This window comes from Mauremys mutica, chromosome 3, assembly GCF_020497125.1.
Source record: "Mauremys mutica isolate MM-2020 ecotype Southern chromosome 3, ASM2049712v1, whole genome shotgun sequence".
Lineage (NCBI taxonomy): Eukaryota > Metazoa > Chordata > Testudines > Geoemydidae > Mauremys > Mauremys mutica.
The window spans coordinates 102,259,003-102,280,417 of NC_059074.1; the positions used below are offsets into that span (position 1 = coordinate 102,259,003).

The 21,415-nt window shown below is 43.8% G+C and overlaps 1 protein-coding gene across 3 annotated transcripts in view; it reads right to left on the minus strand.

Moving 5' to 3' along the window:
- Nucleotides 1-1,853: 1,853 nt before the first annotated feature.
- Nucleotides 1,854-21,415, minus strand: part of SLC2A12 (solute carrier family 2 member 12) — an 88,566-nt gene continuing 69,004 nt past the window's right edge. For all 3 annotated transcript variants that reach the window (XM_045010822.1, XM_045010823.1, XM_045010824.1), the window contains 3 exons: nt 12,591-12,713; nt 9,347-9,479; nt 1,854-4,436 (listed from right to left, as the gene is read on the minus strand). In XM_045010822.1, coding sequence (XP_044866757.1) covers nt 4,337-4,436; nt 9,347-9,479; nt 12,591-12,713 — 356 coding nt within the window. In that variant the 3' untranslated portion in view covers nt 1,854-4,336. The remainder of the gene's footprint in view (nt 4,437-9,346; nt 9,480-12,590; nt 12,714-21,415) is intronic.

A 21,415-nucleotide genomic window follows, 5' to 3' on the forward strand; every position in this document is an offset into this window, starting at 1 on the left:
TAGATAGCTGCAGCAAAGTTAATGGTGGCTTTGTGCTGGCACCCAAAGAATTTTTCTTTTCTTTCTTTCTTTCAGCCAGGTGCCCGGTCAATGGGGAATGTGAGGTGAGAGCTGGAGCACAAACATGTCCAGTCCTTCGTGAGAATGGGTTGGGAGGTAACTGCCATGGGATTTCCTCAGCCAATTGTCTTTTTTTGTGGGAACACTTGCAGGATATAACACCAATATTCAGTGGCAGACATTTATTTAGAAAACAGAAATGCTGCAAAGGACCAAGTGGTTGATAGTGGAAAGTAAATTACATGAGACCCATAGAAAGAATGTAGTATGGTGGTAATAATAAACCAATACAGCTTTGGACTACCTGCATAGAGGCATTGTGAAGATATAGAGGCACAAATCAGGAAGCTGACGGTCTCCTGCTAAATGCTATTGCTAAGACTGTACCAACTTAAGAATGCTGCATTTATTTCTGGGCACTTCTTAGTAATGGAAAGATGTTGACAAATTGGCAGCAAATCATCCATCAAGTAACAAGAATGAGTGAAGGACTGAAGTGGATGACTTGTGAAAAAAGATAGCTTGCCCAAAGCTGCCTGACTGGAATACGATACTAATAATTCTCTGTAAGTGTAACCATGAAGAGGGCTTAGAGGTCTGTCTGGGTAGAGCTCAGTGCAGGATCAGTGCCTGTCAGAGGCTAGCTGGCCCTTAAAGGGGGATGTGGGCAGCTCAGCTTCACCTGTGATGCAGCAGCTATTCTCCTGCTGATCCTGACTTGGTGGCTTGATTGCAATTATTGGACAGCTGGGAAAGGAAGACATAGAGAGCTTGGGGGAGGGGAACACATCTAGAAGACTGAGAGTTCCCTCTCTTTGAACTAGGTCTGATAGAAGTTAGGTAGCAGGATAACTGGGAGAAAGCTGTAGGAGGGAGGTAGCTTCTGTAGTGGGCCTTGAAATAGGAGTTAGAGTCTAAGAGAGGTAGCCTTGGGACTCCATGTTCAACTAAAGAATGGTACCTAGGGGGATAATTTAAGAGGGATGAGAAATTAAGCCTGAGGGGGATAGAAGCGGTTTAAGTTTATGGTTTTAGTTGGAATTCTAGAGGGGACACCTGGAAGCCCCTTCCTTGAAAAAAGGGTGAACCTTGAGAGACTGGGGAACATGGGAAGGTAGAGATGTTGTGAAGCTCTGAGACAAGGAGTGTAAGGATGACAGAGATCGGAGTCACAGGCTGGAGACCTAACACAAGGTCATTGAATAATTTATTGGTAGGACTTCCTATTACCCCTGGAAGAGGAGGGACTATAAGTGACCTGGCTAAAGAGCTGAGTCATGAGAAGACGGAGGCCACAGTAGGGCTGGAGTGGTGTTTTGGCAGCAGGTTCCAGGTGATCAGAGTCTGGTACCCCAGCCTGAGCCATAAGGGGGTCAGCTGATTGGGGAGTCACTCTCCTCCAGTGCCAAAAAGATAAAAATGAGAAAACTAGTTGCACGCGGAAGCCCAGAGAACAGCCTCAGATAAATAATAGAACACTGTTGCATTACATGTGGCCCAAACCTTCTTTTCTAAAAGTACATTGGTGCAAATGTCTAGGAGCAACAGGAATATTCTGTGACTTTGTTTAATTTCACTGTATTTTTTCAACACTGCAGTGTTTGCAGCCCTAGCACAATATTTTGCCAATGCATGAGAAAATGAAAGTGAATCTGTCTCTTTTTGCTTTTCTGTCTGGTGTGTGTTTAACACACGAACAAAACATAAAACATAACAGCCTAGATGCTTTATTATCCACGTGGCGAGAAACACAAAATAAACACATGGCATAAACAGTACAACATAACCTTTAATATTCTTCAGTTTCAATAGTCCAAAGTGGAGCTTTAATATAGGGAAGGACACTAGTATTTTTAAATTATTAATCAGCCTATAATGCCTTAAGGGAAGGAAAAATTCAGGCTGAGTTACAGTATGGCCAACCCGAAGAGTTTGAAAATCATGAGTCTGAACCCAAAATTTCCTGAGACTTTCAAAAGGTGAATAAATTGTAGGTTTTGGTCTGGCTTCTGCACACCCCCTTGCCATCTTCAAAGTGCATATAACAAAGGCAGGTTGAAAATTCAAACCTGAATGCCTACAAAATGTATGTGTGCACACACATCCTGCTCTCCTGGATTCCACTTGTCTCTGGTCCTCCCCACTCCTTAGCTTCTCACTGCACAACTCCAGCTGCCCCCACAATTCCAACACTTGCCTCCTGGCTGCAGGTAAGGTTCCGATCTCTATTAACTCCTCCTTCCTGCAGGGTAGTGCTTTTGGAGGAAAAGGGGGAGTTTGAGGAAGCTGCTGTTGTGCTGTGCCTGCTCTGGGGCTCTGCCCCACTCAGAGCGCATAGCAATACCTCTGTATCGCAAGCAGTGACTATAGCTCTGCTCAAAAAGGGAAACTGCAGATGACTCAGGCAAAATTCTTGATCTGTCTGATTGATCAGAATTCAGCCCAAAATTGACACTCATGGTAATGTGAGTATTCACACCACCAGGGTCAGGAAAAAATGGCCAACCATGAGATTTTACCAGTCTCTGGAGCAATGATCTAAGGGATTTGGTGGAAGCTCCAGGGCCTGTGGCCTTTAAAACAAAGAAAGCTCTGGAAAATATCATGGTATTAAAACTCCTGCGTTGGCAGGACGATGGATTACAACTGATACTTCCTGTATAAAAAGGTTGGGTAGGATTTTGATGTCAATTCTCTGAGAGATCAGGCTCCATAGCATAAAGGATAAGGTGAAGCTGTGATCAGTAGGCTCACAGCCCAAGGTAGCTAAATTCCTAATAGCTGCTAGTAAATTGTATCTTTGACTCTTCTCTAGCTTTTCTGTGGGATTTGAACTTAGTATTCAATGCTTTAATATATGCACTTCTTGAATCCTTAATGGCAAGCTTAATTTCTTTACAACCTGTATCCTGAGTAGGCCTATAGCTTTGGCCAGATAGGTCGGAAAATTACGGTTCCTCTTGTGCAAAAAAATCTGTTTTTTCAATGAGATGAGAGTAGTTATAGCAGTGCCACATTTCTTGCCCAAAGTTGCATTCAAATATCAACTGAAGGTATCATTTCTGATTCCTTGACTAAATCCTGGTCATGAGGCGAAGAGACTCCACTGTATGATTGTGGTGAGCCATCAGGATTTCCCTTAAAAAAAGACTTGATACCCATCTGTTTGGGTCATTTATTTGTTGTCTAAGAGCTCACTCTACCAGAACATTAATGACCTTCTAGCAAAGAGAGTAGGCGTTTCTCCACTCGAGCTGTCCAGGGTAACCACCATGGCCACTCCATATACTTTTGTTGAGTGCTGGAGGCTGCATTTGGTGAAAGCTACAGCTTGACATTTCTAAGCAGTACAACCAGTTAATTATGGTCATCACTGAATACAGATTGAAGTCCTATGTGTCTCAGCATGTAAGAGGGCACTGGAAAATGGCCATTTGTGTCCTGCTGATTTGCTTTTACTCCGTTAGCAGGTACCAGTCAAGCAAGCATCCCAAGTCTAGAAGTTCAGCAACGTAGCTTTAATTGCTACTGCTGCTGTTTTAAAAGTTAATCAAGCTTATTGCTCAGCAAAGCAACTGACCATGAGCTAGCTAGTGCCTAACGCAGGGGGAGTGGTGATTGTTCGCAGAAGATCATTTTCATGTTCCTGACTCTGGAATAACTAAAGTAGACAGTGAAATCCAATCCAAGTTTCACACAAGACCTTGTGCACGCTGGGCCAAGGGTGCTGAGAGAGTCATGGAGACCTCCAGCATGGCCAGATGTGAATAATAAAGCTGCTAACTGCAAACTGCACTGCACAGATTCTTCCTTTTATATATTCAAGGCTTCCAGTCTAATGTGACCTGTGCTGCAACACAAAGTGATCTTGAAGTCATCTCTGATTGTTCCTGTCTCCAGTTGCTAGGATAGAAGAGATCTCAATCCCTTCCATCTTCCTGAGGGTCCCCAAAAGTTGAAGAAGTTAGGAGTGCGATTATCCCTATGTTACATATAATAATTGTTTTATTTCAATACCCATTCACCTCCCATACTTCAGAGGTGGGTTAATTTGGAGGAGGTGAGGAATGTTGGCTTTACTTACTTTAAGCCATTCTAATAAACTTTAAACTACAAAAATCTTAAATGTTTTTCTTTCAGTGACAATATAAAGCTACTAAAGAATGGAGTACAGACTAAGTGTTGTGTAGTAGTGTCAGTACTGCAGAATGGTTTTGAGCATTAGTTCTCTAGAGAAACTGTCTTGGTAGCCCTTGGACAAATATCCTTCTCCAGTCTAGTAGAACGGCTCATGAGGATCTCTCTTGGGAAGTTCTGTTGGCACTAGTTTCTCTCTGCGTTGGCCCATCCAACAAATGGAGCTCTTTGTATACTTCCTGAAAGAGAAGAAACATTTAGCATTCAATCAAATGGGCAAAGTTTGTTCTCCCCTTGTAAATATTTCTACCTCTTTGGCCAGTTCAGTGACACAGAAATAAGTTTTGATTACAGCTGGTCACATAATGCACAATCATTTGCTAGTAATATCTAGCTAATATTAGCTAGTAATTCAATAACTGCTTCAAAGATTTGTTGAATAGATTTATTCAATAAACAGTTTTTACAGCTTATCATGTAAAACATTATTTGCTGAGTAACGTAAGGAACAAAAACTGGCAAATGCATTGACTAGACTGTTGGGCTATCACTCAGACAGCTTTAGTTTTGACACAGGATTCCTACAGCTTAATTTTGTCTGTGTAAGTATTTTAGTTACTTTACTATTTATTCAGAAACATAGATATCTTTGGAGCTTTGAAGAGAAAGACATGGTCCCATGACCTGTGGGAGCATGTTACCCTACTTCTCCACTAGGTGGCAGGTTTTGCTTAACTTTTTTTTCTTTTTAAATTTGAATTAGCTAGAGAAAGGAAAATACTTTATTATGCCATGTGTAACAGACACTTGCATGTTGCTAGCTTTGTCCTTTGTAACGATTCTTCCTCTTTCTGCAGTTTGTTTAATGATAGAGGAGAAAGGTGAGAGCAAAGGAGATTGAGTCCTTAAATCTTGTGCAATAAATATGTATTTCTCAGACTGGTAGTCAGCTACTACCCTATTGTATTCTCAAGTTCACTGACTTTTAAGGTCACATGGGGTCACTATGATCATCTAGTCTGGCAACACCTAGGAATTCCTACAGTGGAGGGAATTATTCTTTCCTCTATGTAAGTGAACATGTTCAAGCCAAATCACTTCTGGTTGAATTACAGGGTATCTTTAGAAAGACATCCATAGAATCATAGAATCATAGAAGATTAGGATTGGAAAAGACCTCAGGAAGTCATCTAGTCCAATCCCCTGCTCAAAGCAGGACCAACACCAACTGAATCATCCCAGCCAGGGCTTTGTCAAGCTGGGCCTTAAAACCTCTAAGGATGGTGATTCCACCACCTCCCTAGGTAACCCATTCCAGTGCTTCACCACCCTCCTAGTGAAATAGTTTTTTCCTAATATCCAACCTAGACCTCCCCCACTGCAACTTGAGACCACTGCTCCTTGTTCTGTCAGCTGCCACCACTGAGAACAGCCAAGCTCCAGTCTTGATTTAAAGACTCCAAGTCATAAAGAATCTCCCTTGATAAATTTCACCAATGGCTAATTACTCTCACTGTCAAAAATGTCTTATTTCTTATAAGAATTTTTCTCATTTCAACATCCAGCCAGTGGAACTTGTTATATCCTGTCCTTCAAATTAGTAGTACCTAGTGAAGGGGCACAGAGCAGCAGCAGAGACTGGATAGCAATAGTCTACTCAAATTTAGATAATGGTTGGTTTGATTAGCCAAAAGAATCCTATGGGACCAGGATTTCACCAATAAAGACAATAGCAAAATTCCCATTGACTTCAGTGGGGCCAGGATTTCACCTTATGACATCTGTAACATGACTGCATAAGAATTACAATGGCCAACTATCTTTTTCTGTGATTTCCCTACCCCTTTTTCCATGATGTTGGACTCCTTTGAGGCTGATCTTTGTTAAAGCAGATAGCTGGTGTAGCTAGAGGCTTCTCACCATCAGAGGAGTGAGGCCCTGAAGCAGTCTTCCAATTGTAGTAATGAGTCAAACAACTGCACTAGTTTTTAAAATGGAGCTTGATAAGTTTGTGAACAGGCTTATATGATTGGATTCCCTATGAAGTCTCTGACCCAGGAGGTCCTTTGCAGTCATGTGCCCTATATAGGAATGCAACACTTCAGGAAAGTCCTGAGTTTTACACCTCAGTCCTGTTTATCCCTCCCAAAATTTTCAGGGGACACACACAAAAATTAGCACACTCTTAAAAGGCATCAGTTAATTTCTGATCAGTGAAGCTCCTACCTAAAGAATGTGGATACAGCATATAAATACTATAGAACTGTAACTTTGTGCCCCTACAAGATTTGAGGGTTCATTGTTAAATATGTAATCACATAGGACTTCCTCTGCTTATGCATTATGGAAGGACGCAGATGGAACTCCCTCACATAAAGGATGGTCAGAATGGGCCAGGCAGAAGGAAAATGTGCAAGTATCCTTATTCCCATGTAGCCTTTTAACTCTACTCTTGCTATGCTGGAATTTACCCTATACAACTGAGTAGGGACATACACAAGACTTCCTGGTAGGTCTTTTTTGGTGAGATTTCCCCAACAGATCTGCAGACCTGAGCAATTCAGAAGGTTCTTTCAGGTCAGAATTTTTGTGTGCTTAAAACTCATCTATCAGAGGGGTAGCCGTGTTAGTCTGGATCTGTAAAAGCAGCAAAGAATCCTGTGGCACCTTATAGACTAACAGATGTTTTGCAGCATGAGCTTTCGTGGGTGAATACCCACTTCTTCGGATGCAAGTGGTGGAAATTTCCAGGGGCAGGTTTATATATGCAAGCAAGAAGCAAGCTAGAGATAACGAGGTTAGTTCAATCAAGGAGGATGAGGCCCTGTTCTAGCAGTTGAGTGAAAACCAAGAGAGGCGAAACTGGTTCTGTAGTTGGCAAGCCATTCACAGTCTTTGTTTAATCCTGAGCTGATGGTGTCAAATTTGCAGATGAACTGGAGCTCAGCAGTTTCTCTTTGAAGTCTGGTCCTGAAGTTTTTTTGCTGCAGGATGGCCACCTTAAGATCTGCTATTGTTTGCCAGGGAGGTTGAACTGTTCTCCTACAGGTTTTTGTATATTGCCATTCCTAATATCTGATTTGTGTCCATTTATCCTTTTCCTTAGAGACTGTCCACTTTGGCCGATGTACATAGCAGAGGGGCATTGCTGGCATATGATGGCATATATTACATTGGTGGACGTGCAGGTGAATGAACCGGTGATGGTGTGGCTGATCTGGTTAGGTCCTGTGATTGTGTCGCTGGTGTAGATATGTGGGCAGAGTTGGCATCGAGGTTTGTTGCATGGATTGGTTCCTGAGCTAGAGTTACTATGGTGCGGTGTGCAGTTACTGGTGAGAATATGCTTCAGGTTGGCAGGTTGTCTGTGGGCGAGGACTGGCCTGCCACCCAAGGCCTGTGAAAGTGTGGGATCATTCTCCAGGATGGGTTGTAGATCCCTGATGATACGCTGGAGGGGTTTTAGCTGGGGACTGTATGTGATGGCCAGTGGAGTCCTGTTGGTTTCTTTCTTGGGTTTGTCTTGCAGTAGGAGGCTTCTGGGTACACGTCTGGCTCTGTTGATCTGTTTCCTTATTTCCTCGTGCGGGTACTGTAGTTTTGAGAATGCTTGGTGGAGATTTTGTAGGTGTTGGTCTCTGTCTGTGGGGTTAGAGCAGATGCGGTTGTACCTCAGTGCTTGGCTGTAGACAATGGATCTTGTGGTGTGCCCAGGATGGAAGCTGGAGGCATGAAGGTAGGCATAGCGGTCGGTAGGTTTTCGGTATAGGGTGGTGTTAATGTGACTATCAATTATTTGCACCGTAGTGTCTAGGAAGTGGACCTCCCGTGTAGATTGGTCCAGGCTGAGGTTGATGGTGGGGTGGAAGCTGTTGAAATCGTGGTGGAATTTTTCCAGAGTCTCCTTCCCATGGGTCCAGATGATGAAGATGTCATCAATGTAGCGTAGGTAGAGAAGGGGCGTGAGTGGACGGGAGCTGAGGAAGCGTTGTTCCAGGTCAGCCATAAAAATATTGGCATATTGTGGGGCCATGCGGGTGCCCATAGCGGTGCCACTGATCTGGAGATATATATTGTCATCAAATTTGAAATAGTTGTGTCTGAGGATAAAGGCACAGAGCTCAGCAACCAGTTGTGCTGTGGCATCATCAGGGATACTGTTCCTGACAGCTTGTATTCCATCAGCGTGTGGGATGTTGGTGTAGATAGCCTCTACATCCATGGTGGCCAGGATGGTGTTTTCTGGAAGGTCACCAATGCATTGTAGTTTCCTCAGGAAATCAGTGGTGTCACAGAGATAGCTGGGAGTGCTGGTGGCATAGGGTCTGAGTAGAGAGTCCACATATCCAGACAGTCCTTCAGTGAGAGTTCCAATGCCCGAGATGATGGGGCGTCCAGGATTTCCAGGTTTGTGGATTTTGGGCAGTAGATAGAATAGCCCTGGTCGGGGCTCTAAGGGTATGTTGATTTGTTCCGGTGTTAGTGTAGGGAGTGTCCTGAGTAGATGGTTCAGTTTCTTAGTGTATTCCTCAGTGGACTGTGGACTTAGTGTATTCCTCAAAGACTGTGAATGGCTTGCCAACTACAGAACCAGTTTCTCCTCTCTTGGTATTCACTCAACTGCTAGAACAGGGCCTCATCTTCCCTGATTGAACTAACCTCGTTATCTCTAGCTTGCTTCTTGCTTGCATATATAAACCTGCCCCTGGAAATTTCCACCACTTGCATCCGAAGAAGTGGGTATTCACCCACGAAAGCTCATGCTGCAAAACGTCTGTTAGTCTATAAGGTGCCACAGGATTCTTTGCTGCTAAAACTCATCTGAACTTCTGAAGCTTTTGAGGTCCTCCCCATCATTAAAGGACAGATTCGCTAGTGCACTCTTCCTCTTTTGTTCTGATACAAAGCAGCTGGAGAACCTGACCTCTAGTCTAGATACTCTTACAGTTTACTTATTCATCATAATGAAGTTGATAGTGGGAGACTATAAATCCTCTTTTGGGGCCACTTCAGTGAATGAAGGCTCAAACCCTCAGGGAGTTTGATCTTGCAAGCAAACCTAAAGTAACTTTCTGTTTATTAATCTGGCAGTAAAAGGCCACAAGTTAACTGGGAGTGTGATGGGGATGCAAATACACTTGATACTTACTGTTTAGCTAGTTCCATGGATATTTGCTCTAAAGAGCATCCTTTTGTCTCTGGTATGAACACAATGATGAAAGCCAGTGATGCTAGACTCATTATTGAGTAAATGAAACACACCCATGGCAGACCAATTAGGTCTATAAAAGAAAAAAAAATGTTTTTTTTAGTATTACAAGAGGGGGCGTTTCGGCAGTCCCATTGAAATTAGGGTTGACAGCACTGAGCCCTCGTATCTGTAAGTAACTGTTATGCCAAAAGGAAAACTAATATTTTTAATTGTGCCCGGTGCAGGGGTGCTGGAACAATGCATATAGTGGGGGTGCTGAGAGCCATTGAACCAAACTATAAACCCTGCATATAATGGAAGGAAACCACTTCAAGCCAGGGGATGCGGCAGCACCCCCTGCACCACTAGTTCCAGCCTTGTGCAAGCAAACTAAGAAACCACAAATAGAATTCAGCCATGTTCTACTGGCTTTACTTTTAGCTGCTATCCCCCGAAAGCAGGTCTGGTAGCCAATGGTGCAGGTCAGAAAGGTCAGAGGCTCTGAAATGCCTCCAACATATATTTTGATGTGAACATTTTATGAAGCAAAAATAACATTTCACGTAGTTGTAGTTGTGAGCTCTAACTAATCCTTTCATGCTGGCAGTTTCCAGTACTTCCATTGCTGACAGTCCTCTCTGTGCCAGTAATGGATCAAGGAGTTAACTCCTGTTGGTTCCAGTGAATAACCAGTTTTTGAAAATACACTTGGAACAATGGAGAATACGAGAGATCAGAATCACAATCTCCTAGCATCTGTCAATTTGTGTCATGAGCTGAAAGTTAAGACTGACACTCTGGGCTCTATTGTATGCTCAGATATGCAAGTACAACTCCTGCTTGCTTCAATGGAACCTGAATGCACCTTCAGTCTTTTGACTGAAGACTAACAGCCAAATTTTGCTTGCCTGTGTAAATACAGACTAACTCCACTTTTGCTAGTTGAATTTTTGTGGATTTACACTCATTTAACTGAACAGAATCTGGCCTGAAATTTCTCTTGTGTTTTAACCAGGGAAAAGCAGTCTATTTTTCCTTACCCTGTTTTAAGTCTGAATCGTACCTCTTTTTGATAATCTAATCTCAGCATTCCATCTAACATTACTGAACTCTACCAGACCTGCAGTGAGGTCATAATCAGCTGAGGGCTTACTCTGCTTCTGCTGAACTCTAGCTGGTTGAAACTCTGTTCTGCAGGAAATTCTGACATTTGGAAACTTGGTTTTGTTTGAAATGGTCTAAAACCAAAAAATTTCTAAACTTATGGTGAAATAAAGTTCTGGAAATAAACTGTTTGAGGTTGATCAAATCATTTTAGCTATTTCTTATTATTATTTTGTTACATTATAATTTACAAAGTCTTTTTTTCAAAACAAAAAATCATAACATTTCATTCTGATAAGGTTGAAACAAAGTTTCAGCCTTATAACAAAAATTTTTTCCCAGTTTTTTCCTAAACAGAACTTCATCAAAATTGAAACTTGGCAGGAACTTGTTCTGATTAAATGGAAAAACATTTAACTGGAAAATTTTCAACCAGCACTAGTCTAGAGTAAAACTTCCATTACTTCAGGGGAAGCAGGATTGAGTCCTAACTATTATTTGTATAGCTTATTAGTGAAGAGATCTTTGATAGCCAGAGTAAGAGACCTGTGGCCAGATTCAGAGGTAATAGAAGTTAGTCCCGTACTCTGATTCCATTATGCTTTCTCAGGCATATTTACCCCCTACTTACTGGTGAATGAGTGGAAGGCAGTCAGGGCTGCAGTTGAAGTCTAAATTGATCTAGTGTACTTTTTATGGGGACTGGAACACTCAGCAGCAAATCACCTCTGAATTTGGCCCTTGCATTTTATTTCTAATGTTTCATGTTATGTTGTCCATACGGTAAAGGTTCATTGTGCCTTTGATGCACAGGCACATTGGTAGTTCACTACTGCATCAGCAACTCTTGTCAGGCCTGAAAAACTCACTACACCTCACATTGCTGTCACAGTGTTTATCTGTAAAGAATGTTGTGTGAGATGTCAAATGAAATCCGGTGATGCACTGGTCATTAGCATAATTGTGAAACGTATGTATTAACACTATAGGAGGAATTATGGATACTTACTGATATTAAGCTTTAAAATCTGTAACTAAAGGGAGAAACAGGTTCTCTTCCAGACAAGAGGGAGAACAGTTATCTCCCTTTTTCTGATGTAAAGTGAGCATGGTGATGCCAGAAACATTGGACAGTTCATTTTGTGTTGGAAGTAAACAGGAGGAGCAAATTAAGATGAGGATGAGAAATCAGCATCGGAAGATACTGGCGTGTGATCCCCAGGGGTTCATCCTGACTAGTGAAATAGGACCAACTTTGGGGAATATAAGGAAAAGCAAAAAGATGTTTTGGTTATCCATCACTGAGGGGGCAGATTGGTCAGTACTCTTTGTAACCATGAATGGTGGGTTGGTGATATTAAGAAGTGGCTGTAGTTGAGAAGACTGCCTTAGACAAGGATTGTAGCCTGTTAAGTTTGAATCATAGAATGTAAGGGTTGGAAGGGACCTCAGGAGGTCATCTAGTCCAGCCCCTGCTCAAAGCAGGACCAATCCCCAGACAGATTTTTGCCCCAGATCCCTAAATGGCCCCTCAAGGATTGAACTCATAATGCTAGATTTAGCAAGCCAGTGCTCAAACCACTGAGCTATCCCATCTCCCCAAAAGTGTGATCATACTTTTGTTTTATTTGTAACCATTTTCTGTGTATTATCTCTGCTTAATATCACATAAATTTCTGTTCTTGGTTAATAAACTTCTTTGTTTCCTCGTAAGTACATTTCAATGCTGATGTGTTCAGTAGAGTGTGAATTCCTGGTTAAATCAAGCAAGCTGGTGTGTCTCTTTAGAGCCAGGACACTTGGTAATTTCTGTGAGCATCCAGTGATGGGCTAGAGAGATGCTTCTGGTTCAGGAACTGAAGTGCACCAAGGGTTAACCTGCAAGGCAAAGTTAGGACTGGTAGAGTCCTGAGGGATCTGTGGGGATGGCTAACCAACAGGAGTGGCAGGGAGTTGTCATTCAGTTTAACATCAACAGTTCCCTTTTATGCTGAGGCACAGGGCTAACAGGGTGACATACAATGCTACACACCCTGAGAAAGCATCACAATGCCCGGTAATGGGCATATACACTCAAGAAGAAACAAAGAATTCTTACCAGTTACAGTCAAAAATGTCAAGGAGATGAGGAGATTTATACCCCAGTTCATGCTAGAGGTTAAAGCCATGGCCCGTCCTCTGATCCCACCAGGGAAAATTTCACTCAGCACTAGCCAGGTCACTGAAAGGAAGGGAAAAAAAGACATTATTTTTGAAAGGAAGCCTGGGTGCCTAAAATTAGGGACATAAATCCACAATTAGACACCTGAATGAGTGACCTGATTTTGTTTTGTGGTGCTGAACACCAGCAGCTCCCACTGGGCCAAGGCCTGAACTCCAAGCTATGTGTGGTACCTTAGTCATGTGAGTCACATTCAGTCAATAAAATGCCTTTCAACTACTGTACTATAGGCTTTTCAGGGCAATCCAACACTAGAACAATGTTTTCCTGTTTCAAGCGTATGCATAACACTACGTCTGAAAAGTGTGAGGCGAGGTTTGACAGTGCAATCCCTGCACAACTGAATGTGAAAGAGGAAACTGACAAAACCTCTCTCTCAGAATACATGTTAATGTATGTGGAGGCAGTGAAACAGAGTACCCATTGGTTTGTGAGCAGCACTGCATGTTATGTTGAATTATGAATACCTGCCAAAAATACAGCAAGTTTGCTATTCCAGCTGTATGCTATATATATAAGCTTTCTTTCCTCTTGAGGTAAAGGTAGATATGATTAATATATTTCTATTCTTGTTTTATGAATCTCTTGCCTTTGTCTTATATATAATATTGTATCACCAGGGCCAACGAGAGGTGGGGGAAGCTGGTACAAATTACTGGGGCCCGGCAGTCCGGAAAGGGACCCGGGGCCCGGCTTCCCTGGGTTCATCGGCCATGTTTAGCCGGTCCGCCCTTGCTGGGGGGGCCCGAAAATTTTTTTTCATGGGGGCCCGAACCCGCTCTCGGTGGACTTGTGTATCACTCTAATATCCATGTACACATAAAGCCAAATTCTGACTTCACTTACACCACCGTGATTTTCATTGGATTGCACAAGTGAAACTGAAGACAGAGGCCCTGATTTTTGGCTGTGCTATGGCTGCTTTATGTTTCACACCACCAGTGCAAAGTGATCCAAAAACTGGGTTATCCAGACACAGGAGGAGAACCCTAGTGTAGGGGGATCTTCCTGTGGTGGAGAGTTGGTTTAGTAGCTCCTAAGCCCACCTGTCCCAAGTAAGAATACTAGGCCTTTCCTGTGCCCTGACAATTTGTTGTTGTCATAACAGAGCCTTTAGGCCATCGGCAGCAGAGCATAACTTAGATCAGCTGGAGGATGGTGATAGCTTATGCAGGAGGAGTGGACGACATCAGGAGAGCACACAGGTGGGGCACAGGCATCTTCAGGTCTTTGGTCACAGCCATGACTCTGGACCAGAACTGGGCCCTTAATGATTTTCTTTCTGTAGAACACTAAATGCTTGTTTCCTGTACACTTACACTAAAATCTCTGAAAATTATGATTTTAAAATAGAACATTTGCCAGTGCTTCCCGTTGGGCCATATGCCACACCACGTATGACTAAAGGGTTCCTGTTTGGCAGGGGCAGAACTCATTGCACCACGGCAGTGACAAATGTGGGTAAAACAGAGACATTTCTGGGAAGAAAATGTGGATAACCTGCACTTTGCTGGCTCTGAGTGGTTGGATTTAGTATCCAGGATAAGTAGAGAAATATAAGCCACTCCTCTTGTCTTTGTAGTTTAAGGAATAACTCCACTGCCACTCGTGATGTGTTGGTCAGACTGAGCAGCATACTGATCAACAGTTTGGGATCCGTTCCTGCAGCCCAAAGAGGCAGGGCACACAGTACACAAACTGTTGAAAGATGGTGCCAAATGCGGACAGAAGCACAGGGATTGCTGGGATGCAAAGCAATGCATCATGGGGCATCTTGGACAGGACCCAGGATGCCCCACGGCCCCCTCCACCTTCCCACAAGTGTTAGCGGCAGACGAGAAAGAGGTGCTCTGTGGAATAGCTGCCGAGAGTGCACCGCTCAGAATACCGCTGCAAGTGCCGCAAGTGTGAACATGCTATTGCACAAGCAGCTGATAGTGTGAACCACAACAGCGGTTTCCCTTCAGCACTCGCTGAGTGGCGCTGTAACTGCTGGTGCTGTAACTTTGCCAGTGTAGACATACCCTAATATGTTCTGTCCATCTTTTCCCTTAATCTGAATAGTAAATAATGAATGATTCTTGTCTTTTGACACCTCTCTGGAATTACTATCACTGTTTGTCCTTTTGCTAAGAAACAGCAGCTGCAACAGGCACAAAGGGGCTGTATTTTCCTCTTGGGATACCAGTAACTAGGTGTCAGCTTCTGTTTGTCATCATAATTAATACTGAGAGCTGTGAATCTAGTCCCCATGCAAAGCTCAGAAAATCTAACCTGCCTATCTCTAAAGCCTCTTCTGCAGAGTAACTGACTGCTCCTCCTGCACTCGTTTCAGCAGATATGTCCAGCAATATAGCAATAAGCCCAAACCTCAACTCCAGGTCAGAAAATAATGCCCCTCCCCCACCATGTATAGCATTCCAGCATTGCTTCAAGTGTGCTTTACAGTAATAATCACACAGCATACGTCTGGACAGTCCTTGGGTGGTGTGCATGCTGCAGAGAGCACAAAGCTGTGGTTTTTCAACTTGAGTGTGAGCCAAGGAGTGCCAGGAAAGAGTGAGGTTAAGAACAGAGGGTGCATCGACACTGACGGTGAAGGTTTAATTTCCAGCTAGGGGAGAGATACATCTGCTAGCTTTGATTGGGCTAACATGCTAACAATAGCAGCGTAGCTGTGGTGGTGCAGGTGAGGAGAGGGGCTAGCTGCCCAGAGTACAATCCCAGCCAGGATCCTAGGCACTTACTTGGGTGTCTAGTCCATCCCGTCACCTGTGCTGCCATGGCTCTGCTGCTACTTTTTGCGCACTAGTGCAATCAAAGGTAGCACGTGTACGTTTACCTGGGGTGGGAATTGTGCCTTCAGCTTCAGTGTTGATGCAGCCTAAGCTGATCCTCTGTGCTGAGGGATAAGCCCTGTGCCTACTGAAGTCAGAGGGAAAGTCTCTCATTGATTTCAATGGGCTTTGGGTGAGGCCTAAGTGAAAATATGCCTCAGCCCCCTGTGTGTTCTCTCACTTACACTCAAGTGTGGAGTGCAAAAAAACCAAACAAAAACAAACCACACCAAACAAAACCACACATGAGGGACAGGGTGTGGTAAAATGAGCATATTTGAAGAATTACATGGCTTTAAGTGTGATCCTCAATATGCAAATGAGGCACTTGACTAAGAAGTCCCCGCTCTGATCTCACTCCTTCTAGTAAGCAGAGTGGCTGCACAGCAGTGCTTTCAATGAGAAATTGGGCTTGTGCATTCAGTTCCCTGCTCGCGTTTTCCTTTCCTGCACCTGTGTTGTGCAGAATCAAGCCCTTGATGGACAGATTTAAAAAGCAGAGTACTTGAAAGAATTCAAGGTTTTAGCAGCATAAATTGTGAGACGAGATTAGGCGGATTTATAGTTTAGAAATGAAAGAGGCAGAGGTATGCAAGACTGAAAGGAATGGAATGGTCTGTTAGCAACAAGAGGTCCAAACTGAAGAGAAGAAGGGGATTATCTCATAAGCAATGTCAGCAGAATATCTGTAGGCAAAGGGTTCTTAGAACAGGGGTTCTCAAACTGAGGTCGGGACCCCTCAGGGGGTTGTGAGGTTATTACATGGGGGGTCGCGAGTTGTCATCCTCCACCCCAAACTCTGCTTGTCTCCAGCATTTATAATGGTGTTAAATATATAAAAAAAGAGTTTTTAATTTATAAGGGGGGTTGCACTCAGGCTTGCTATGTGAAAGGGGTCACCAGTAAAAAAAGTTTGAGAGCCACTGTCTTAGAATATGTAACAAACTTTCAAAGTCAAGGAGAGAATAAGCGAGCAAATCAAAAACCAGGCACGACACTGAAACTGCACAGAGAAGCAATGAATCAGAGGGTACAGCTAATGAGTAACATTTGCTCTGAGGACAAACTCTTCTCAGGTCTTTCTCCAGCTGGACTCCTGGCTCTAAGTATTTCCAAAGAGTTAGATGATGAAGTACTTTGCAGTGAAGGACATCTCCACATTTTGCTAAACTACCTGGGGCCAGATGCTGCTCTGCTTACACTCAAAAAATAGTATACTATTCCACAGGCATTTCCACTGATTTCAATGGGACTTCTTGCAGAGTAAGATACAGGCCTTTGGAGTATATGTAACGGGGTCTAGATTGAACATGTAGCTCTGTGGCTCTGAGGGCCCATCTACATGAGGAGATATACTGGTATTATACCTCTACAGTTATGCCACTTTAACTCTCTGTGCGGACACTCTTATTCTGGAATAAGAGACTTTGCTGGTTTAGTTTATGCTACTTTCAAAGAGTGAGTCACAATTCCTTCCCTGGTTTGCCTTTATTTCCCCCTTGGAACAAATCAGCTACTGCCACATACTAGCAGCACTTTACTTCTACCCATTCTCTCTCCTTCTCCAGTTGCTCCTCCACCATCTAAATGGATGTTGGGAGTGGGGTGGGTGGGAAGGAGAAGCAGCTGCCTATGGAGCCTGCTCTCTCCCCATTTCTACAGACCAGTGGTGCTGGTAGCCCATGCAGAGGAACAAGGTGGAACATTTCCCCCCCTTATTCTCTTGCATGGATGGGAAGTGTGACAATCTTGCCATAACTGACTATTTTTTCTATAACCTTTTTCTTCCAAGGCAGCAGGGCCAGCTCCAGGGTTTTTGCCACCCCAAGCAGCAAAGAAAAAAAAAAGCCACAATTGTGATCTGTAGCTCTACCGCCGCCACTTCAGTCTTCGACGGCAATTCAGTAGCAGGCCCTTCACTCTGAGACTGTGGGGTGGTAGCTCAGGGGTGCAGGTGGTGCTTACCTCAAGCGGCTCCTGGAAGCAGCAGCATGTCCCTCCTCCAGCTCCTATGTGGAGGTGCAGCCAGGCGGGTCTGCTGTGAGCTGCCCTGTCCGCAGACACTGCTCCTGCAGCTCCTATTGGCCGCAGTTCCTGGCCAATGGGAGCTGCGCTTGGGGCAAGGGCAGCACGCGGAGTGGAGCCCCTTGACTGCCCCTATGAATAGGAGCTGGAGGGGGAACATGCCACTGCTTCTGGGAGCCGCTTGGAGCAGCCCCCAACCCTGCTTCCCAGCTGGAGTGCCGGAGCAGGGCAAACCCCAGACCCTGCTCCCCAGTGGAGCTCGAGGGCCAGATTAAAACGGCTGGTGGGCCGGATGTGGCTTGCGGGCCCTAGTTTGCCCACCTTGACCTAGACCAATATCCTGTATCTGAACATGGCCAGTACCAGATGCTTCAGAGGAAAGTGTAAGAACCCCCCACAGTAGACAGATATGGGGCAATTTGCTTCCCACATCAGGTTTCATCCTAATCTCTAATACAGACTGGTTTAAACCCTGAAGTATGAGGTAAAGGTTCTCTCTGTAACCTTACTGCACAATCTGATTCCTTTTTGTTCTTGCCCATGTCGGCATTCATGCTGCCCCATCAACAAACAGCACACTTGGCAGGCAAGCACACAAGAATGAAAAAATAATCTTCAATGGAAAATGTGACTGCTTATAGTAAGTCACCTACTGTAGCTTAAGAAATGCCTTTCTTATTAAAACGGGGAATATGTATTTCTGCTTGTGGGTGTTTGTTCAGAATATTGAATCTAGGATAATCCTGGGAGGCATTTGCACAGGAATGGCCATAGAAGCCAGAGACTCTAATTCATAAACAAATTATGCACAAACTACTCAGGATTATTGCATATTTCACTCCAGAAAAGTATGGAGAGAAAAAAATACACAACTTGGGTGGGTGAATGTACCTGCTTTTCTAGTACAGAAGAGAGGGTACATTCTACTCCCGAAGGGACCACAGAACAGAAATGACTGCTGATTGAGACCCAGGAACAGGGGCAATTCTAGTCTTTATGCTTTCAAAAGAAAGTGTATTCTTTTAACAGGAAAAAGTATGAAAGTTTTTGACGTTTCCTTCCTATGAAATGAGGTTGTTCAGGGCATATCTGTTCTTGATTGTCTTCTGAGCATCTCCCTTTGAGGTGTGATCCTACAAGTCCCATTGAAGGCAAAGTTCTGTGCATGGAAAGTTTGTAGAGTTGGGCCTGATACAGGCAGGGCCGGTGCAAGGATGTTTCGCGCCCTAGGCGAAACTTCCACCTTGTGCCCCTGCGCCCCTGCCCTGAGGCGTGCCCCCGCCCCCCTGTGGCAGCTCCCTTCCTCCACCCTGAGGTGCCCCCCTTGTGGCAGCTCCCCACCCCCCAATAGCTTAGGTGCGGCAAGCCTGGGAGGCGGGAGAAGTGAAGCAGCCACGGCGTACTCGGGGAGGAGGCGGGGCAGGGAGTTCCCCTGCAAGCCGCCCCTCCCTTACTTGTTGCAGGCGGCCCTCCCCACGCTCCCCTGCCCCAGCTCCCTCCGCCTAAATGCCAGCGGTGACCGGGGCGGCTGAAGATTCAGCCGCCGCAGTCGCTGCCGAAGAAAATGGCACCCCCCAAATCCCAGCGCCCTAGACGACTGCCTAGGTCGCCTAAATGGTTGCACCGGCCCTGGATACGGGCAATACTGCATGTGCTTTTTAATTTTTTTTTAAAAAGCCCATGTATATATTCCCCATAGCAAACAGTCACATCAAATGAGTTAGATCTTTCTCACAGTTGCACTGCTGTAAATCCAGACCAACCTTATGAATCAGTTACTTTGGAGCCTACAGCCCCAATCCTGCAGGCAACTCTGTGTGTTGGCTTCATGCTTTAAATTTAAGCCCACCCATGTTTGCAGGATCGAGGCCTCATACAGCAAAATGCAGCAACAGGCTTGAGCTACCTTCATGTGTCTTTGGGAAGCAATCTTGAAAAACATGCCCCCCCCTGAACTTTCTACTTTGGATAAGCTATAAACTCGTGACTTAAAAAAAAAATACTCTTTTGGCATCAAGCACTTTGTCACCTTACAATACTTGATATGATGTGTTTATCTTTGCAGGTGAAATCAGGTAGCGTGTTTGCACTTAGGGTCCTGTTGAATAAAAATTGCTCTGGGCTTTTGTACTAAGCCTGCACAAGATCAAGGAAGTTCTGAAATATCATCTTTCCAAGTGTGGAAACTGGACTGTGTTGAATTTGATACACTTCTTAAAAACTTTTTCACAGAATGACCACATACAGACTTGCTCCAGTGAATGTCAAGTGAAATTAATGTAAAACCTTTACTATGATAATCAAAGGCCACTATTTACTACATATTTGAATGTAACATTTGACCTACAATACATGAAGGACAAATGTTAAATTCAAACATTCAGTAATTAATAGCAGCCTTTTGATAGCAGATAAAAGGTTCTATATTTTTATTTGTGTGCTGCCTTGCAGAGGAAAATGTCACTGTCACATAAAAATAAAATGTTAGAATGTATTGTTATTACAATAATATATATATGAATGAGATGGTCTGCATGCATTTGTAAAGTTCATTCGACATGAGTTTGGGTCAGTGGCATTACTATTGCTACTACTAAATAACATTCAGCACAACTGTAGTGCTTTGCCTCGTCAAAACACTTTACACATGTTAGCTAACCAGGTCCTACCCCTCTCAGCCCCTGTGTGCATCTCCTGCACAGCTCCCCTACATGCAACCTGTCACTTTGCACAGTGGAACTATATGAGTTCTGCTTCTAAGTAGTGCTCTATGGCATATATGGAACTGGATTTGCACCTACCAGAGGCCCTGCTTATGCAAGGTACTTAAGCACATGCTTAACTTTAAGCACAAGTACTTCCATTGAAGTCAATGGGATTACGCAAAGCTTAAAGTTAAACACATGCTTACGTACCATGCTGAACTGGGGTCAGAACACCTAACATTATAACATCAAGTTTTAATCCGTTGTACTGAAGGTCTTTTATAGAAATAGGCAGCTAGCTTCAGTCCTTGTCAATTTTCTTCTCACAAAGCCAAATTCTGCCCTTTGTTACACATGTGCAATCCATTGACTTCAGTGGGGTTACAGGGATATATTATTGAGAGCAGAATTGGGTTTATGTTCTCAACAAGCAACTCATTTGTTTGGAGGTAGCAAAGAGCCTGATCCTTCAGGGCGTTGAGCACTTCAACCTGATCTACCAAAGCACTTCATCACAGGTTTAAGTTTAAGGACTTGAGTGGGCCCTTTGAAGTCACTGGGAGGGACTCCTCCTGTGCTAAAAGCTAGACACCTACTTAAGTGATTTGCACCTTGCAGAGTTGAATCCTAATTGAACTAAGGGAAAACTCTGGAATCTCAGCATTTTAAAAAAAAATGATTTCTATGAAATTTGTCAGTGCTCATGCATAGATTAAGTAAATCTCTTTCTTGATATAAAATAAAGAATACTTAGTTATTCTATGTATCAGAGGGGTAGCCGTGTTAGTCTGGTTCTGTAAAAGCAGCAAAGAATCCTGTGGCACCTTATAGACTAACAGACGTTTTGCAGCATGAGCTTTCGTGGGTGAATACCCACTTCTTCGGATGCAAGACCCACTTCTTCGGTCTTGCATCCGAAGAAGTGGGTATTCACCCACGAAAGCTCATGCTGCAAAACGTCTGTTAGTCTATAAGGTGCCACAGGATTCTTTGCTGCTTTTAGTTATTCTACCACCTTGGCTCAGATTAATCTATTTTAAGGGCAGTTTAGAAAACTCACACTGCTCTCAGCTTCAGAGTACCTAAGGATAATTCAAAGTAGCTGGCACTTTACTTGCATCAAGTATTCTATGAA